At 38.7% G+C, this 15894-nt stretch overlaps 1 protein-coding gene across 2 annotated transcripts in view; it reads right to left on the minus strand.

Annotated features, from left to right (window-relative positions):
- Positions 1-3187: 3187 nt before the first annotated feature.
- The window catches only part of ARHGAP28 (Rho GTPase activating protein 28), a 73197-nt gene continuing 60490 nt past the window's right edge, over positions 3188-15894 (minus strand). Inside the window, exons 9-15 of one of the 2 annotated variants that reach the window (XM_014871234.2) lie at positions 14757-14919; positions 13537-13619; positions 10734-10931; positions 9899-10042; positions 7657-7781; positions 6927-6991; positions 3188-5093 (exon numbers count right to left, since the gene is read on the minus strand). In XM_014871234.2, coding sequence (XP_014726720.2) covers positions 5002-5093; positions 6927-6991; positions 7657-7781; positions 9899-10042; positions 10734-10931; positions 13537-13619; positions 14757-14919 — 870 coding nt within the window. In that variant the 3' untranslated portion in view covers positions 3188-5001. Of the gene's footprint in view, positions 5094-6926; positions 6992-7656; positions 7812-9898; positions 10043-10733; positions 10932-13536; positions 13620-14756; positions 14920-15894 lie in introns of both variants that reach the window. The other variant, XM_014871233.2, reaches the window with a different exon arrangement.

Here is a 15894-nt window from a genome sequence, read left to right on the forward strand (position 1 = left end):
TTATTTCATGTAGTTAAGTTGTCCATGTATTTTAGTAAGAAGAAAAAGACCTGGAAGGCTAAGAACTTACAAGTATGCCCACTACACACAAGTTGGAACTAGATAATCTCTAAGACTTCTTCCAATCTGGGCCATTGTATGACTCTGATTATATGAAATGTAAGTGGACATAATCCAGCAGAGGGAGCAGGAGACTGACTAAAGGCATACTTTTGAAGGGCTCAGATTCAGAGTTTAATGAATATAATTTTCTTAGTTACACTTCATAGGGTAGCTCTGGTTCCTTTTCCTTCTGTCTTACTATCCAGTGCTTCTGACACTCATTACAGATACATTGACTAGATGGATTATGTCCCTGTTTATGCTTTCATGGAATCAGCTTCAGGACAAGCAGCATCTCTGTGGCACAGAGATGCCTGTGAAGTGATGTGTTGCTGAAGAAACAATTTCGGTCTTACTTGGGAATAACTATGTATTTTGACAATGCAAGCTAATGCATCAATCTTTGGAAAACAGTATTTCTTACAGACAATGGGAGGCAGTTTTGAGGCCAGCCTGCAGTTGTATCTTTGTCTTTTCTTACTGTGCCTGCCTCTGTTTCTAAAATGAGTCTTCCAGGAGCTGTTCTTGAGCCAGGTTTGGGGGACATGTGCTCAATCCCAGTCAAGTAAGGACATCCATTCATCAACTGGCCAGATCACTGAGCAGTGACAAATGTGTCCCCTACTTTAATACACATCTGTAATAAACATAGTTCTTTGCAAGTTACTTCCATCTCCCTTTTTTTTTTTCTCTTTGAACTAGCAGTATTTTTTTTGGCTCCTTCCGATTTCATTTGGCCTTACAATGCATTTGTACAGTTTGTTCTAAAGTTAGTTTTTCTCTATGTACTTTAAAAAATACTGGCTGCAATGATTCCAAGCAGTGTGTTTTGTACGTTGCAGAGCAGTAGTCCAAGGGAAGAGCTCCTGGAGCAAAGAGCTCTTGCGCTTCAGCAAGGGTGGCAGAACATGGTGCTCTCTACAGCTGTTGGGGTGCTGTAACAACACAGTTGCTTTGAAAACAGATACACCACTGCCTTTCTGCCCCCTGCTTCTATCCAAAACACACATGTTTAGATTTGAAGAGCTGGGTTTGTTGTATTTTTTTTTTATTTTTGACATGGATACAATACAGTGGACACACTCTGCTGTACAAATACACAAACATGTCGGCGTACTTCAACAAAACACATAACGTAATGAGGATTGTAAGGGAAACGTACATACAAACACTTCACTTTGATTAGTGGCATTGTATTATTTTCCAGAGAAGACACACGTTAATAGAAACCCATTGAAAAATAAAAATGAAACACCGTTTGTTTGTATTCATTGTTTCTTAACCCCAACATCTGATCTTACAAGGTTCACGTTACAAGCATAATTTAGGCAACATGGTTTGGATAAAATTTCATCCATATCCCAAAATATGTATTTTACTAGATCTTTTTTTTGTAATTTCAAATCTTGCCTCATACAAAAAGAAATACTGTGTCAGTGTTAATGTGAAATTGATAATAGATTAAGTAGCAAACGTCTAAGCCAAAATATTTTCCTGGAAAATGCAGAGTGAGGTAGTTAATATTATACATGGACACAGACACATTTGCACACACGCACACTTTCTAATGACATTCGCTGCATACACAGGTTAAAGCATTCCAGTCTGATTTGCAACACCTGCTTTTTACAATACTTTCTCTCTATGTGTTGATATGCAAAATGCTGTCCTTGTAGAACCGTGGAGTATATAAATGCTTGAGGCATCTTTGGAATTTCAGTAAATTTCTCCCTGCTTGCTACCACTTTCTTAGTAATAGCTTTCCACGTATGTTACTTTCTGTGAGGTGACAATCCTCTTGCGACTTAGTTTTGAATTCAGCTTCTGTTAGGAGGAACAAAATTCTTCATGCCTCCACCAGCATCTTGAAATACAAGACTTAAAGTTGAGACCTCATATTTCAAAATGCCATTGCGCTTGTTCCATTTGTCTGCATATTAAATCAAGTTAGTGTACCAAAACAATACAAAACAACTTAATGTGAAACAGTATTAACCACTACACATGGTTCATTAGGGCCATTTGTATCAAAAGAGAATTCTGACATTCTTTTTCAGAGACAGGAGGTATTCGGCCACTCTATGTAGAATCTATTTCATCTGCTAATATGCATGTCTTATAAAGTTATAGGCAGTTTTAGCATAAAACAAGAGTTTACAGGGTGCATTTTATTATATCATAATTGACTTTCCTAAGTTGAGAAGTAGTAAAAGTCTTTCAAACCCCCCTTGTATTCTATACAGAATGCAGGGAGACCCATTTCAAAAATAACATTGATGAGGTCCAGAACATGCTGAGGAAGTTGCAGCATGAACACAGGGCTGCTCTGTCCTTTTCCTTGTACAGCCACTGAGAGCACAGAGTGAAGTGAGTGGGAAGGATGGAGGAGGTCAATGTATTTGTCTGAAAGTACTGTAGGAAGTTAGCTCATTTGCTATGACGTTTCAAATTATTTTCTTAATGTTTAGGTTTTCTGTAGTCACCGAATGCTTTTTAGTTGGCTACAGATACAATAACGCTTAGCATTTATATGATTCTCTTTGTATTCGAAGCACTTTCCACATAAAAAGCCTTTGCTGAGTTTGTTCTTCCCAGATGGATGTTTATAACTCCTGATCTGCTCAGGGAATTGTTTGGCTACATCTGAGAGTAGAATTTAACTCGACTAATTCTCATGTTGCCTTTATATGGAAAGTACTAGTCCTGTTTTACAGCTGACAAACAAGGGCAGCATAAGCAGAAAGAGCTGTCCATTGCCACAGAGGGGACTAAAGGGTATTGGGAGCAAAGCACATGACAAAACGTTTATGCTTAGTCCTATAAACAAGCCACAGATCTACTATCTCTTGTATACTTAAAATAAATAGTTGTCAAAATAAGGAGTGTATTTTATAATACAACTGTCCTGTTTTTTTTCCTGGCTGCAACTAATGTCTCCTTTAGTGTTAAGAAGAAAAAGGAAAAACAAAAGAAAACAAAAAACCCAAACAAACAACAACAACACCCCCCCCAAAAAAACCCCAAAAAACCCACCCAAACCAACCAACCAAACAAAAAAAAAACCCAAAAAAACAAACAAAAAAAAACAACCCGAAAAAAACCAAAACAACCAGAAAGTTTAAAATGTCACTGTTTTAAAGACAATTGTGGTAATTTTTTTATCATTTTTATCAAAAAGCAAAAAGATAAGAAAGAAGACAGGATCTGCCCTCTGTAGACATTATTATTTCTGGTGAAGTTACTGATTCAACGCTGATTTCTTTCACTGACCACTAACAATGAAAGTTAACTACCAGAGAATACAATTAACTTGACACATGGCTCTGCTTCTGGTTCAGATCCTCATTGCACAGCTTCAGCAGAGCATCACAAGTTACAGGCTTTCTCTGCAGACTTTATGTTCACCTGGAGGACTTGATTCAGTGTGCTTTTAAATTGCTATGTAATAAACAGAGCTTCTGCCTCATCCCTGTGTCCAGATCAGGAACAAAAATCATTGCTCAGGCTGGGGATGGTTCCATTGTGCAACATCATCATCTAATGATTGGGACATTGCAGTGCAGTTGAAGGCATTGGTTCCCACTTACTGTATATGACACAGATGAAAAAATACTTGCTCATTTCCAGAGATTTGTGATTTCCCTACTCAACAAGCCTCTTTTAATTCAGTGTAGTCCAAGGTGAGATGACTGAGTGAAGAACATAGCTTGCTCTTGTGACTAGCTCCAAACCAGACATCTGAGCTGACATTCCCAATGAAGTTGCAGCCCACTATTCTCTTGTCAGCCTTTGTGTTTGCTTAGATTGCATGCCAGCTGCAATTTGCTATGTATTTGTAAAATTCCAGCACAACTAGGCCTAGATTGGCTATGGTTTTAAAGACCTAATGTGTAAATTATGAAATCCCTTTTCTCATTGGAAGCCCTGTTTCTTCTCCATGCTGTATTATACAAGACCTGAACAAAGATCTCTCTTGTTGATGCAGCTGAAGAGTATAAAAATTGCTTACATATTAAAGCTAAAATAAACAAAATAAAAAGAATTAGGTTACAAATTAGAAACTATAATGCTTAACAAAAAAGGTGTTGACTGTAAGTGGCACCATTAACACATCTAATAGTCTGGCATTACACAGATTTAATTCTGAGAGTATCAAGTAAAAGGCAGAGCTAGGGGTATTTGCCGCTTTTCACCTAGCCTTTGTCTCCTGAAATTTGTGTGACAGGGGAAAGGAGGGGAGTGTGGTTTGTGGCAATACAATTGCACACAGCTGAGGGATCCAAACAGATGACTTTGGAAGACTGGTAGCGAGATACAGAGTGGTATGTACACTAAACAGTACAGCTATCTATAGTTCCTCCTCCTGCCTCCCTCCTCCAGTATCAGGTACTCATGAGGAGTGACTGAGAGACACAAATATTGCAGTAACACACACTGTATGGGTTTACTTTCAGCAGAAAGGTTTGGACTTCACACAGCTGTCTTGGCACTGCTGCGTGTTGAGCTCCCACCTTCCATGCCTGGCAGACACCTTCCCTTCTCCAATGTCTCTGTCATCCTTCTGTGTTATGCTGTGGTCAGTAGTGTTTCATTCATCTGATGCCACTGCATTATTTCCAAAAACTGTTCTAACACCAGGTCAGGAAATGAACACCGTACCTTGGTCTGCCCTCCTCACCTCCTGGGCCAACTGGCACAAGTGTAATCCATATGAAAGCATAACTAACGTGATTTTTTCCGATGGAAAGTACTGTGTGCTAACCATCAGTTGGACAGTACAGTAGGAAGGAACGATGTCCTGTAGCTACCATTTTGTTTTGTCTCTGCAAGAGCTGCTTAAAATGACAGGCATCACTCTTGTCCATTTGGCTTTTGTCCAGTACACTGCTGCCTTCTGCTTCAGCTGGCTTTTGGTTTTATCACCCATTCTGCATGAGGATTTGCACGGTAGACATCTAGCATGAACGCATCTGGATCCAAACAGTGCTGACCTGAAAAGGAAATTGTCAGCCATGAATCATAGGATGTTCTGAGCACACAGGGACAGAGCTCTGTTAAAACGTCCTTGAAAGTTTCTCTGACTTGCACACAGCAAGCCTGGTTTGGTGTGCCCATCCAGCCAAAATGTTGCCTGGGTAAACTTGCCAGTGGGGCTTTGGTAAATTTGCCAGTGATTTTACTCTGTGACAGTCGTGAATTCACTGTCACTTCCAGGCAGGATGTCCTGCATTACACTGAATAATGGGAAGACATTTAGTCAAATGGTGAATATGGTCTCTTTAGAAGCATCAACAACACTGTTAGTGCAAGTGCTACAGTATGGAGGGGTTTTATTTCTTTGGATTTACTTAGCTGGAATTACAGCTGTCTGACTTCTACACTGTTTTTAAATCCTGAAAAAGTAGCTCTGTAAACAGTATGTTCCCATACAGTAGGATCTTGTAAAGAATTGCAGGACTCTAATAAGGTTTTTGGGAGTTGCCAATTTGCTGGTTTAAAAAAAAATTCTCTGCACTCCAGCTGTTTCATTAGCTGGTGATTGGGAAGTTGTGGCTGCCTTTGCCAGAATGAGGATTTCGTGCCTCTTAGTTGAGTAATAAGGCAATAAATTCTAGAGTTAAGTTGATTTGTTAGACTATATTGCATTTACATGGGGTAATGAAGTCATTTCACTGGTGAGGTTACTTTGCTGTGACACAAGATTATGGTAAAATTTTTGTACGGTTACTTATAAGGTCACTGGGGTCCTAATGATTTTATTCAAGTGAAAGCTATATAAATGAATTAATGCTTAATCAGTGGATTAAAGTACCCTGAAGGATCTAGGACTATAAAAATTATTTTAAATGAAGATGCAAATTAAATGTCTCCGTTTTTTAGAAGACCATTGTAGGAGTATTTGGGATTGTTTCACAAGGCCTTTAGGATTGTTTTTCTCTTTTAGCATAAGTTGGTCATCCTGTTTGGACAGACAAAACAAATCACTAATCCAATTTAGTTTTGTGTTATCATCAGTAATAAATATAGATTTCTGATTGCTACTGAAGTAAGTCTGTGATGTTTTGTAATAACTTTACAGAAACTCTTTAGAGCTGAATCTAGAAGAAATAAGGAATAATCTAATCAGAAAATTCACAACTGACTACAACAGAGCATCTGGAATTTTGGTATGAACAGAGAAAGGAGAGAGCCAGGATTGTGTAATCTCAAATTAAAATATGTTTTTTGACCTTTAGGCCAGAAACTTGTGGGGCAAGCCACTGTTGTTATTATTATAAGATGTGTCACTGCATGAAACAGAAGACAAAAGCCCTATTGTAAGGAATTTGCAATCTACATAAAGCACACAGATTAGTGTGAGTATAGAACACCCATATATGCAGGGGCTGAATTCACAATTAGTGGATTTTTATTTGTGAGAAGTTAACACTTACATACAGTAAGAAAGAAAGAAATCTTGGAAAAAGGATTGACAGCAAGGTGGAATGTGCTTGCAATAGGAAGACTAAGGATTTCTTAACCATGGAAAAATTCTCAGTTACAGAGTGAGAGAGGTAAGCAAAAGGTCAGCTGAATTTGGCAAGACTGTAAGAAGTGCTGCTGACATCCAGCCGCTGGGTTCATTCTCTCCTGTGGGGTGGCCCTCCTGGCACTCTGGAGTTGGAATAAATAATGACATTGATTCTAACAGCTTTTGGGTCAGGCTCCTTTCCTCCAAATGGACTGGAGGGTAGGAGAGAACCAGCTGTGTCAAAACAGTGCTGCCCTGAGGTGTTGTAGGAGGTTAAGGACATTCAGAATTAATTTTCAAAATTGAGACCTACCTATATTTCCTCCAATTTCATGTAAACTTTGGATCTGGCCTCTCATGTTCTGTGATGATCCATGGCTAGGGTGGAAAAAAACCTTTCAGTTTGTCTTTCTGTTATAACCACTGCCTTATCACCCATCATCTATGGTAAACTAAAGTTTGACATTTTTTCCCCTGTTTAACTGCCTTAGCAAAACCCACAGCTTCTGCCAAATGGACCACTGCAGAATAATGAATCTGCTACAGAGCTAGATTACTGCATCACAGTCAACTAAACCTTCTATATTATTTATTTTATATTATCTATTCAAAGAATAGAATTATGTAGTAACATGGGAAGAACTTTGCAGAAAAGACTTTCAGACACAATTTACCATTTCCCATAACTGTTAATAATTATTACCTTACAGAAATAAAAACATTCTAGACTTATAGATAGATGTAAAACAATCTCTTTAGGTTCTCTATGTGGCAAGTATACAAAATATATGTTTAATGTACATTTTTCATAATGGTCTACTAAAGGGAGGGCAAATTGATTCTGTATAGGAGCCAATTATTAAGTAAAATAAAAAGAGTAAGATAAGTGGTTAAAATTTCTTTAACCAACATAACCATAAATTAGCAATTTTAGACTAGTAAAAAAGTTCTTGTAACACAATGAATCTTTGAAGAGGAAACAATTACTAATTTATAGTTCTGACATTGTTGTTCAGAAAAACAAAATGCTCTGCTTTACTCACCTGTTTTCACAGTGGAACCGAGCCAGGATGTCTTTGGCTTTTGTTTGGCTGTTGAGTTGAATTGCCATAGAGACTTTTGAATGCAGTGGAGCATAAACTCTGATCACCCCCTCGGGTATGTCAGACTGCAAGTATGGAGGAAAAGTGACAGCTCCCTAAAATCAATATTCAATAGAGTAAGTCTAAGGCAAATATTGCTCTAGCTCAATTTGGAAGCAGTTCTACAACCTCATTTGAGGTTGCCTGCAAAACTCACTGTCCTGCATTCTCTTGGCTATTCAAACGACATTTACAGTCATACAAATGCAAATCTGTAGACACAAATCATGTACAACACAAAGACACAAATTCTTTGGTATGTAGCACATAAATGCACACAAGGTAAAGTCCTCGAATTGTAACTTTAACTTATTTCTGTAAACATTGGTCACTGAACTGTTTGTTTGAAAACACAAAAATTATTAAGAATATCTGCTCTTCCTTCTAAAGATGAAATTCTCCTGAGGCATAAAGATCCAGTTCTCTCTTTCTGCTTCCTATATCTTCAATTAGATTGAAGTGAGTGGACACTAAAACATCAAGTACCATATGGCTTCTGTTAATTTGAAATTTGACCTTGTGTAGGGTTCAAATGATCATCTATGAAGTTTATGCACTCTTCCATGATTAATGGTGGATAAATCAATTAGCAAGGTTTGCATTCCAGTTCTAATCCAGTTAATACCATGCTGACCAGAACACAATAGTCTCTCCAGTCTCTGTGTAATTTAGAACATCTGAGACCTGGGGACTGTGTTAAGTGCTCTCAACATTAAACTCAGTTATCCAAACAGAGTTTGCCTCCAATTTACCCTTCATATTTCAGCTCCTTGTCATGTCTACCCTCATTTTTATTAGATGTAAAGCCAATTACTCCAATCAATGGACTTGTCTTCCCAAAGGTGCAATGACTTCAGTAATTGACTCTCCTCAGAGAAGTCTATCTGTGTTCATCCCAGGCTGAATTTAACTTTGCAGCACAGTAGTCTAGACTGCCATTTAAAATAAACATCTCTGTCTCCATCTGCAGCACCAATGTATGTCCTACCCTACATACAATACTTCCGTCAGTGCTGGCAATTTCTTGAGAAAGGTGAATTAGAATCGATTCACCACTCATATATAACATTATTTTTCTGCTTTTCCCCCATACATTACCTTCTGCATTTTCTCTTGTCTGTACTAGGTGGCTCATTCTCTATGTCTCATAACCTTGCAATATCATTCCTTCCTAACTGGTCTTTTCTTTTGTTCTTCAAGACTATTCTTCAACAACTATAGAGTCCTTTACCATTTTCTCGATTAGTTCTCTTACAATTCACCTGTCTTCATTCTTTCAAACATTCATTTAAGACTCTAAATACTTCCTCTTCATGTTATTAAAGGTAGTTACTACATGGAAATGCATGTAAGTTGCTATAGGGAATGTGTATGTTGTTCATGGAGACATGACATGTCTTGTTGCCCAAATTGTATATTGCACCTAATATGTAAAATAATTTTAGTTGCCTATCAAAGCAGCATACCCCAAGTAAGTTTCTAGGCAGTAGATAAAAGTTGGTGGCTTTAAGACCTTCAAATAAAGGTTTTTCTATCAGATTTTCTTAAGTCAAAACTGCTTCTGGAGCCCTGGAAATCCTCAAAAGTATCCACCTCTCTCCTCCGACTATAGAGGGAATAACAACATAATCTACTTCATTGGGCACTTAACATTTAGTCACAGTTTAGGTATCTATGATAGGCAAACTGAATTTTCTCTCTGCTTACAAAGTCGTTGCAAAGCTCTAAGACTAAAGCTTGCAAGGAGAATATCAAGTGGACTGTACCAGGACATGGATAAATGCAATTAATCCTAATATAGACCATCCTACTACTCAGCTACAGATACGTGTATTTGTTGAATATCTATAAATCATTGCTGTCAGGGACAGTCCACATATAACCATTTCTTACAAAACAGGTTAAAATCCAGCTTGGCAGCTTTGGCTGCTGGAAATCATTCTGCCTTCCTTACGTTTTCTCAATCAATTCCCAAAACTTTGTCTTATAAGAGTGTTGAACTGGGAAGCGCACCTTCCAAGATAACTCTCAAATCAGCTTATTTTGTATGGCAAAATTTCCTCCCCACTCCCAGAATATTTCATGAGATAAAGGAGGAAGGCTGTTTAAAGCTGCCCTTGAAACGTGTATCATTTTATCACACCTCTGGCCTTTCAGGTCTCTCCCGTTCCATGGTCTTTCTCCTCAGAAGTTTTCTCACTCCTTTGTCAAACATCAGCTGCCTCTTGCTGTTGTTCATTGCTGCCTCGTTCATTTTTCTCACTTGGGAAATCAGGAAGGATGGGACCTAGATAGAGGAAACCAGATCTGAGAATATACAGTAATTTTTTCCCAATGTGTTGGGTCTTTTGGAGGGCACCAAATTTTAAGCAGCAGAAACTCTGTTTATATATGCAATCAGTAGCTTCCTCTAACAACCTACAGTTATTCCTTTGGTGAAACTGTATTTCATCTTTCACATCATATGAAACTCTGAAGTGATGTTTGCAGCTGCAGGAACTTTATTAGGAGGTAGTCTTTGCAATCCCCATTATACTCTCCCTCTGTTATGAACAATGTGAGACTGTCAATATCTTCAGGCCAGCCTTCAAAAGCCCAGAAAGTTGCACACACTTTTGTCCCATTTTACTGTGGGCTACACTTTAAACAGACATCTAATCACATTCAAGTTTAGACATATCACCTACACATCCAGATTAAATAATTCTTCTATGCATCACTCTGTATAAACAATGGTGTGGGAGAGGTACTTCCAGAAAGCAATTGATGCTAAAATGGATGTCTTAGATAACTAAGGTAGCTCTCAATCTAGGAATATCTGTCAGAGTGCCTCCTTCTAGATATGGAAGACTCCAGTCAGTTTCCAAAGAAACTGCTTCTCCTTGGAAGGTCAGTTTATTCTGATTTCTGCATATCTCCTGCATATAGCAAAATACTGCACTGCAGTGGAACCATAAGGGGGCCCCAGCCCTACTCACTGTCCACAGGATGTCCTGGTACCGGATTAAAAGCCGCACAATGTGCGCCGTGGTGGCGGCTGCTTGCATCTCTTGCTGGTTTGCACGCTTCCCTTTGTAGATGAAGAGGTTTGGTGCAACAATCATAGACACGTTCCACAAATTCATCTTGTTTTTCCCTTCATTAGCAACCACCTTCTTCAGGAACTGAAGAAAGGCCTGGAAAAAAAACCCCCAAACTTGTTTAATCTCAGGAAATAATTTACATTTGAAATGCAGCATTTTTAAATGCACATGTCTAGCTGCTATATTTCCACTTGGAGGTGAAATTTAGTGGTTTTATCATTGTATTTATATTACTCTGATATTTATTGTTACAACAACCTGTGTCAACCACAGAGGAATAGCTAATGTTATCAAAATATACATTAATAAATTACCTATCACTTAGAGCATAGTCCCAAATTTATAAGGCAAATACAGTGTCTACACTAAGGCTCTGAATCCTATAGTAGAGCTAAGGTGTACATGTGTTGTGAGGGAATAGTTACTTTCTGCACAGATTACCAAGTGTCCATTTTGATGTATCTGGCCGATGCTTTTAATTGTCACTTGAGGTGATTGGTGTCTCTTCAAATCTGCACCAGTCACACAGGTAATACAACCTGAAATTTCTGCCAGCACTCCCCAAACTTTTATTCTGGGATAACAGAAGCAAGAAGAGCTAAGTGGTTGCTCATTAATGTTACTTCTCCACATGCTTGGCAGAGGCAAAGGAAATTAATTTCCTCTTTTGGGTAGTTTATTCAGAATTTTGCTTGAATGATTAAATAGCACAGACTGCAGCTGTGGTTAGAGTTGGGGTCTACCAATGAGTCCTTCTGCAACACTGTTATGTTTTCAGCTGGAATAGAGTTAATTTTCTTCCTGTATCTTGTACAGGGCTGTGTTTTGGATTTAGGATAAGAATAATGTTGATAACACACTCATGTTTTAGTTGTTGCTAGGCAGTGTTTACACTTAGTCAAGTGTAATCTTTAGCTTCTCATGCTGCCCTGCCAGCAAGGGCGCTGGGGCTGCACAAGGACTTGGGAGGGGACACAGGCTGGACAGCTGACTCCCAAGGGATATTCCATACCCTATGGCATTGTCTCAGGATCTAAACTGCGGGGAAAACTGGTCTGGGCCCACTGCTCAAGAACTGGCTGGGCATCAGTCAGTGAGTGGTGAACAACTGTACTGTACACCATTTGTTTTGTGTGTTCTAATTAATTAATCATTATTTTCCCATTCATTTCTGTCCTCTTAATCTGTTACTGTCTCAACCCATGAATTTCATTTTTTTTAAAAACTTTCTCACTCATCTCACTGGGAGTGGGGAGGAGTGAAGGAATGGATGTGGTGGTGTGCTGGCTTTAGATGGGGTAGAGTTAATTTTCTTCATGATGACTGGTATGGGATTATGTTTGGGACTTGTGCTGTACACAGTGTTAATAATATAGATAATATAGATTTTTTTTTTGTTATTACTGGGCAGGCCTTGCTTAGAGCCTTGCAAGGCCTTTTCCTACTGCCCAATGCTGAGGTGTAAGAGAAATTGGGAGGAAACTCGGCCAGGACAGGTGACCAAAGGGATATTCCAGACCATGTGACATTATGTTCAGTATAAAAAGGTGGGAGGAAGATGAAAGAAGGGGATTAAACCATGACAGGTATTAGCTGACTCTTGGTTAAACCACAAAAATCACACTATTAAAGCCACTCTCTTTGTACCCTGATATAGCAATTAAAACATTTTTACGAACCCAAGAATTACAAAATAGAAACTGTGTTGGAGAAGTTTCTAAAATCTCATTATAGACAAGAGAGTGGAGCTGTGTAGAGAGTTTTGTCATCACTTCTATCTTCGTACAGAAGCCTAATTAATAATAAAGTAATAATGAAGATTAATTCTCTAGCATGTGTTTTACATATGCAGCTCTGTACCTAAATGAACTTCAGTGGCAGAAACAACCCCCATTCTTTAGAGAGCACTAGTAGACCTCCAGGCACTTTGAAGACAGCTGTTGTTTTTATCCCTTGTTACTGCATACATAAATAGAGGTAAAGAAGGCACTTGAACTCATAAAGTTGTATCTAAACTGACTAGTGAAAGGCTTTCAGAGGTGTGAGACCTGCATGGTCTCATCACCTGATGAGCTGGGGACCTGACAAAATATCTGGAAGTTCCCAGGAAGTGGTTCACTCAGGTTTCCTTGATGTAGAAACAGGCCCAAAGATACAACCAGCATCTCTTAGGGTCAGGACATAGCTGCAGTCAGATCTGGGAGCTCTCAAGCATCCAGAATTCTTGTAGCCACTGTTTGTTTCAGGAAATAGTGCGTGGGGGTGGGCATGGGTTTGTAAGGCAAGCCAGCTGAGGGTGAGCTCCTGACATCTGTGGTACAGATGCCCTTCCAGTACCAGGAGTGCATTAGGCAAGCTTCTAGAGGGCAGCTCCTCTTTTAAATTAATCCTGGAGAATTTCAGTTATACAGAAAATACAAGAACTGGACCTCCTTTGTCCAAACTAAGCAAGGAATATGCCTCTTTGAAATGAGTGCTCCATAATAATGATGCCTGAGATCCAGCAGTTGGATACCCCCAGTAACTATTTAATTGCTTGTAAAAGAAATGACAGCCAGGAAATTTGAACATCTTTTCAATGAAATCATCAGAAACGCAGATTAATACTTTCCTGGTGTAGCATCTGAAAAAAAATGAGTCTCTCAATTAAAAGTCAAAAGCACCACAGATGTCAGGTGATAGCAGATGAAGAACTTACCTTGGCTGTGTCTCTGTTGGCCTCGGGCATCAGCATGATCAACAGATGCAAAGCTTGTAGCTGTAACTTGATCTTGGAGATTTCTGAGGACATGAATAATTAATGCTTTTGAAACCCCAACTACAATTGGTTTGTTCTAAAAACCTTGTGTGTCAGCAATTCTAGAAATACCAACTAGTGCCTGGTTGAGACTAGCATGCTTAGGTGTTGATTAACCATATACTTTTCCTCAAATATAAAATCACCTTAATGAGTGGGCTTTTCCTCATCATCTTGGTTCTTTGTCACACAGGGACACAAGGCGCTGTAAAACTCTATCTACATAGTAACAATCCAGTATTTTTTAGTACTAGCTAGTTTCCCTTAGATATCTGTGTATTTGTTGTAGGGAATGAAGTCACTTCATTCTGCACAGACATCTCCTGTTCAGTCTTCTCCAAACTGCTGAGCTGTTTTAACTGCATGCAGCCTGGGATTCACAAGGAGCACATTCAGGTGTGTGAAGTTTATGGGAAGAGGTCACCTCCTTCTGCAATTTAAGCTACTCATGGAGACACTGAAAGCATGACTGCAACTTTATGTAAAGATCCTCAGCTTTCTGTACCAATTTGCTAATAAATTCACCATCCTGAGACTTTCAGTCTGTCCTAGCTCAAGTGACTTTACAGTGAAGTCATTGGTATGGCAAGGTATAATTGCATTCCTCCTGGAAGAGAAATGAACAAAATGTACTGAGATTGAGAGGGTGTATGTACACTGAAAACAAAGCTCAGCTGCCTTTCTGCACTCACACATATCTCTGTACCAATGGTCTGACCTCAACATAAACTTCAACAGAAGTTGGTCCAGTAAATAAAGGACAGTGATTTGAGTTTACCTTGCAGAAATTTTCATTGTGAAACCTATGGTTAATGTGAATCAGTCTTTATATGAAAGTCACTGTTTACTCACAGGTTTCAAATTTTACATTAAACTGTTATTTTGTTCACATAACAAGCCTGTGCTATTAGCTGAATGCAGACACCTTTCTCCTTTGAAAACAAAATCTTGCAGAAAATTAAAATGTTTAGGCAAAGCACTGGGTTTGCTTTTCTCTCTGCTTCAGAGAGAAAAAAAATTACACGATTTTTCTCCATATACTTCAGAGAGAGAAAAAAACGTAATGTCTACTCTTGCATTTAATCATATTTTCAGTCCATACTAGCTCCATTTCCACGTACTTTCTACTAGTGTGATGAATGCAGGCAAATATTCTACTGTGAAGAGTGGGCTTGGGAGCTCTCTTATAAACATTTTCAGCAGTCCCGCTGCATCGTTATTTCGTACTTGGTCCCAGTCAAAAGTGTCTTCATAAAATTTTGCCTCAAGTTCTTGATGAAGATTCTGAAAGATAAAAGAAACGTTTGGCCTTCAATCATTGCTGCTGATCCAGCAGTCTGTGATCACTTCAGAAATCCCATTACAAGCAGCAGGCCAGTGTGTACATCCCTTGAATTAAAGCAGCCCTAAACCAGTGACAGCCTAGGCACAGCCATGTGGAGCTCAGAGCAGGTTAACAAGTCAAGTTCCTGCAGATATTTGGCAACCCAGGCTAAGTGTGGTTTGCTATAGCTAGATTTCTGCCAGTGAACAATTTGAACCATCTTTAAACAAGGCAATTTTGTGCAATGTCTTAGAACTAGTAACAGAAATCTCAGCACAGTTTTTCTTTTTGTTTAAAACACTCTCTAGAGGTTTTGACCCTTAAGTCACAAGGGAGTGGTGTTTCTTCCTCACTGCCAGTGAACTTGCTAGATAGTCTGAATCCATGGGCCTTGAGCAAATGGCTTAAAATTCAGGTCTTCCCATCTTTGAAAGGAACTTTTATATTAGGATAATTATAGTTAGATTTGGTCAAATTGTAGAAAAATAAGATACAAAACCATTACCGTCAGAAATACCTTAATGAATAAAAAAGAATCCCCAAACCCCTGAAAACACAGGAGAAGTTTAACATAGAATTGATGATGATACCATTTTGGGTTTTCATTTAATCCCCTTGTTCTCCAATGGCAGCATCCTGCTCCATAACAGAGGTCAGTTTTATTCTGGAGGGTCACTAGTCAGTGTTCAAAACACATGTTAAAGGGAAATACTCAGCAAGACTCCTAATAGGAAAAGGATTTGGCTTCAAACCCAGAATCAAAATGCATTCAAAACCCATTTGAATAATGTGTTTTGGAAAATGCAAGCTCCTCAAAATTTTTTGAGTTAAGAAGATTGAAGGACAGTATTTTAGTGTAAGGATATCTATAAATAATGCAGCTTTCACAATTATTAGTGGCCAAACACTGTCCTATCCATAGGAAGTTTGCTGCT

The sequence above is a fragment of the Sturnus vulgaris genome, chromosome 1 (assembly GCF_052056855.1).
Source record: "Sturnus vulgaris isolate bStuVul1 chromosome 1, bStuVul1.hap1, whole genome shotgun sequence".
In the NCBI taxonomy this organism is placed as follows: Eukaryota; Metazoa; Chordata; class Aves; order Passeriformes; family Sturnidae; genus Sturnus; species Sturnus vulgaris.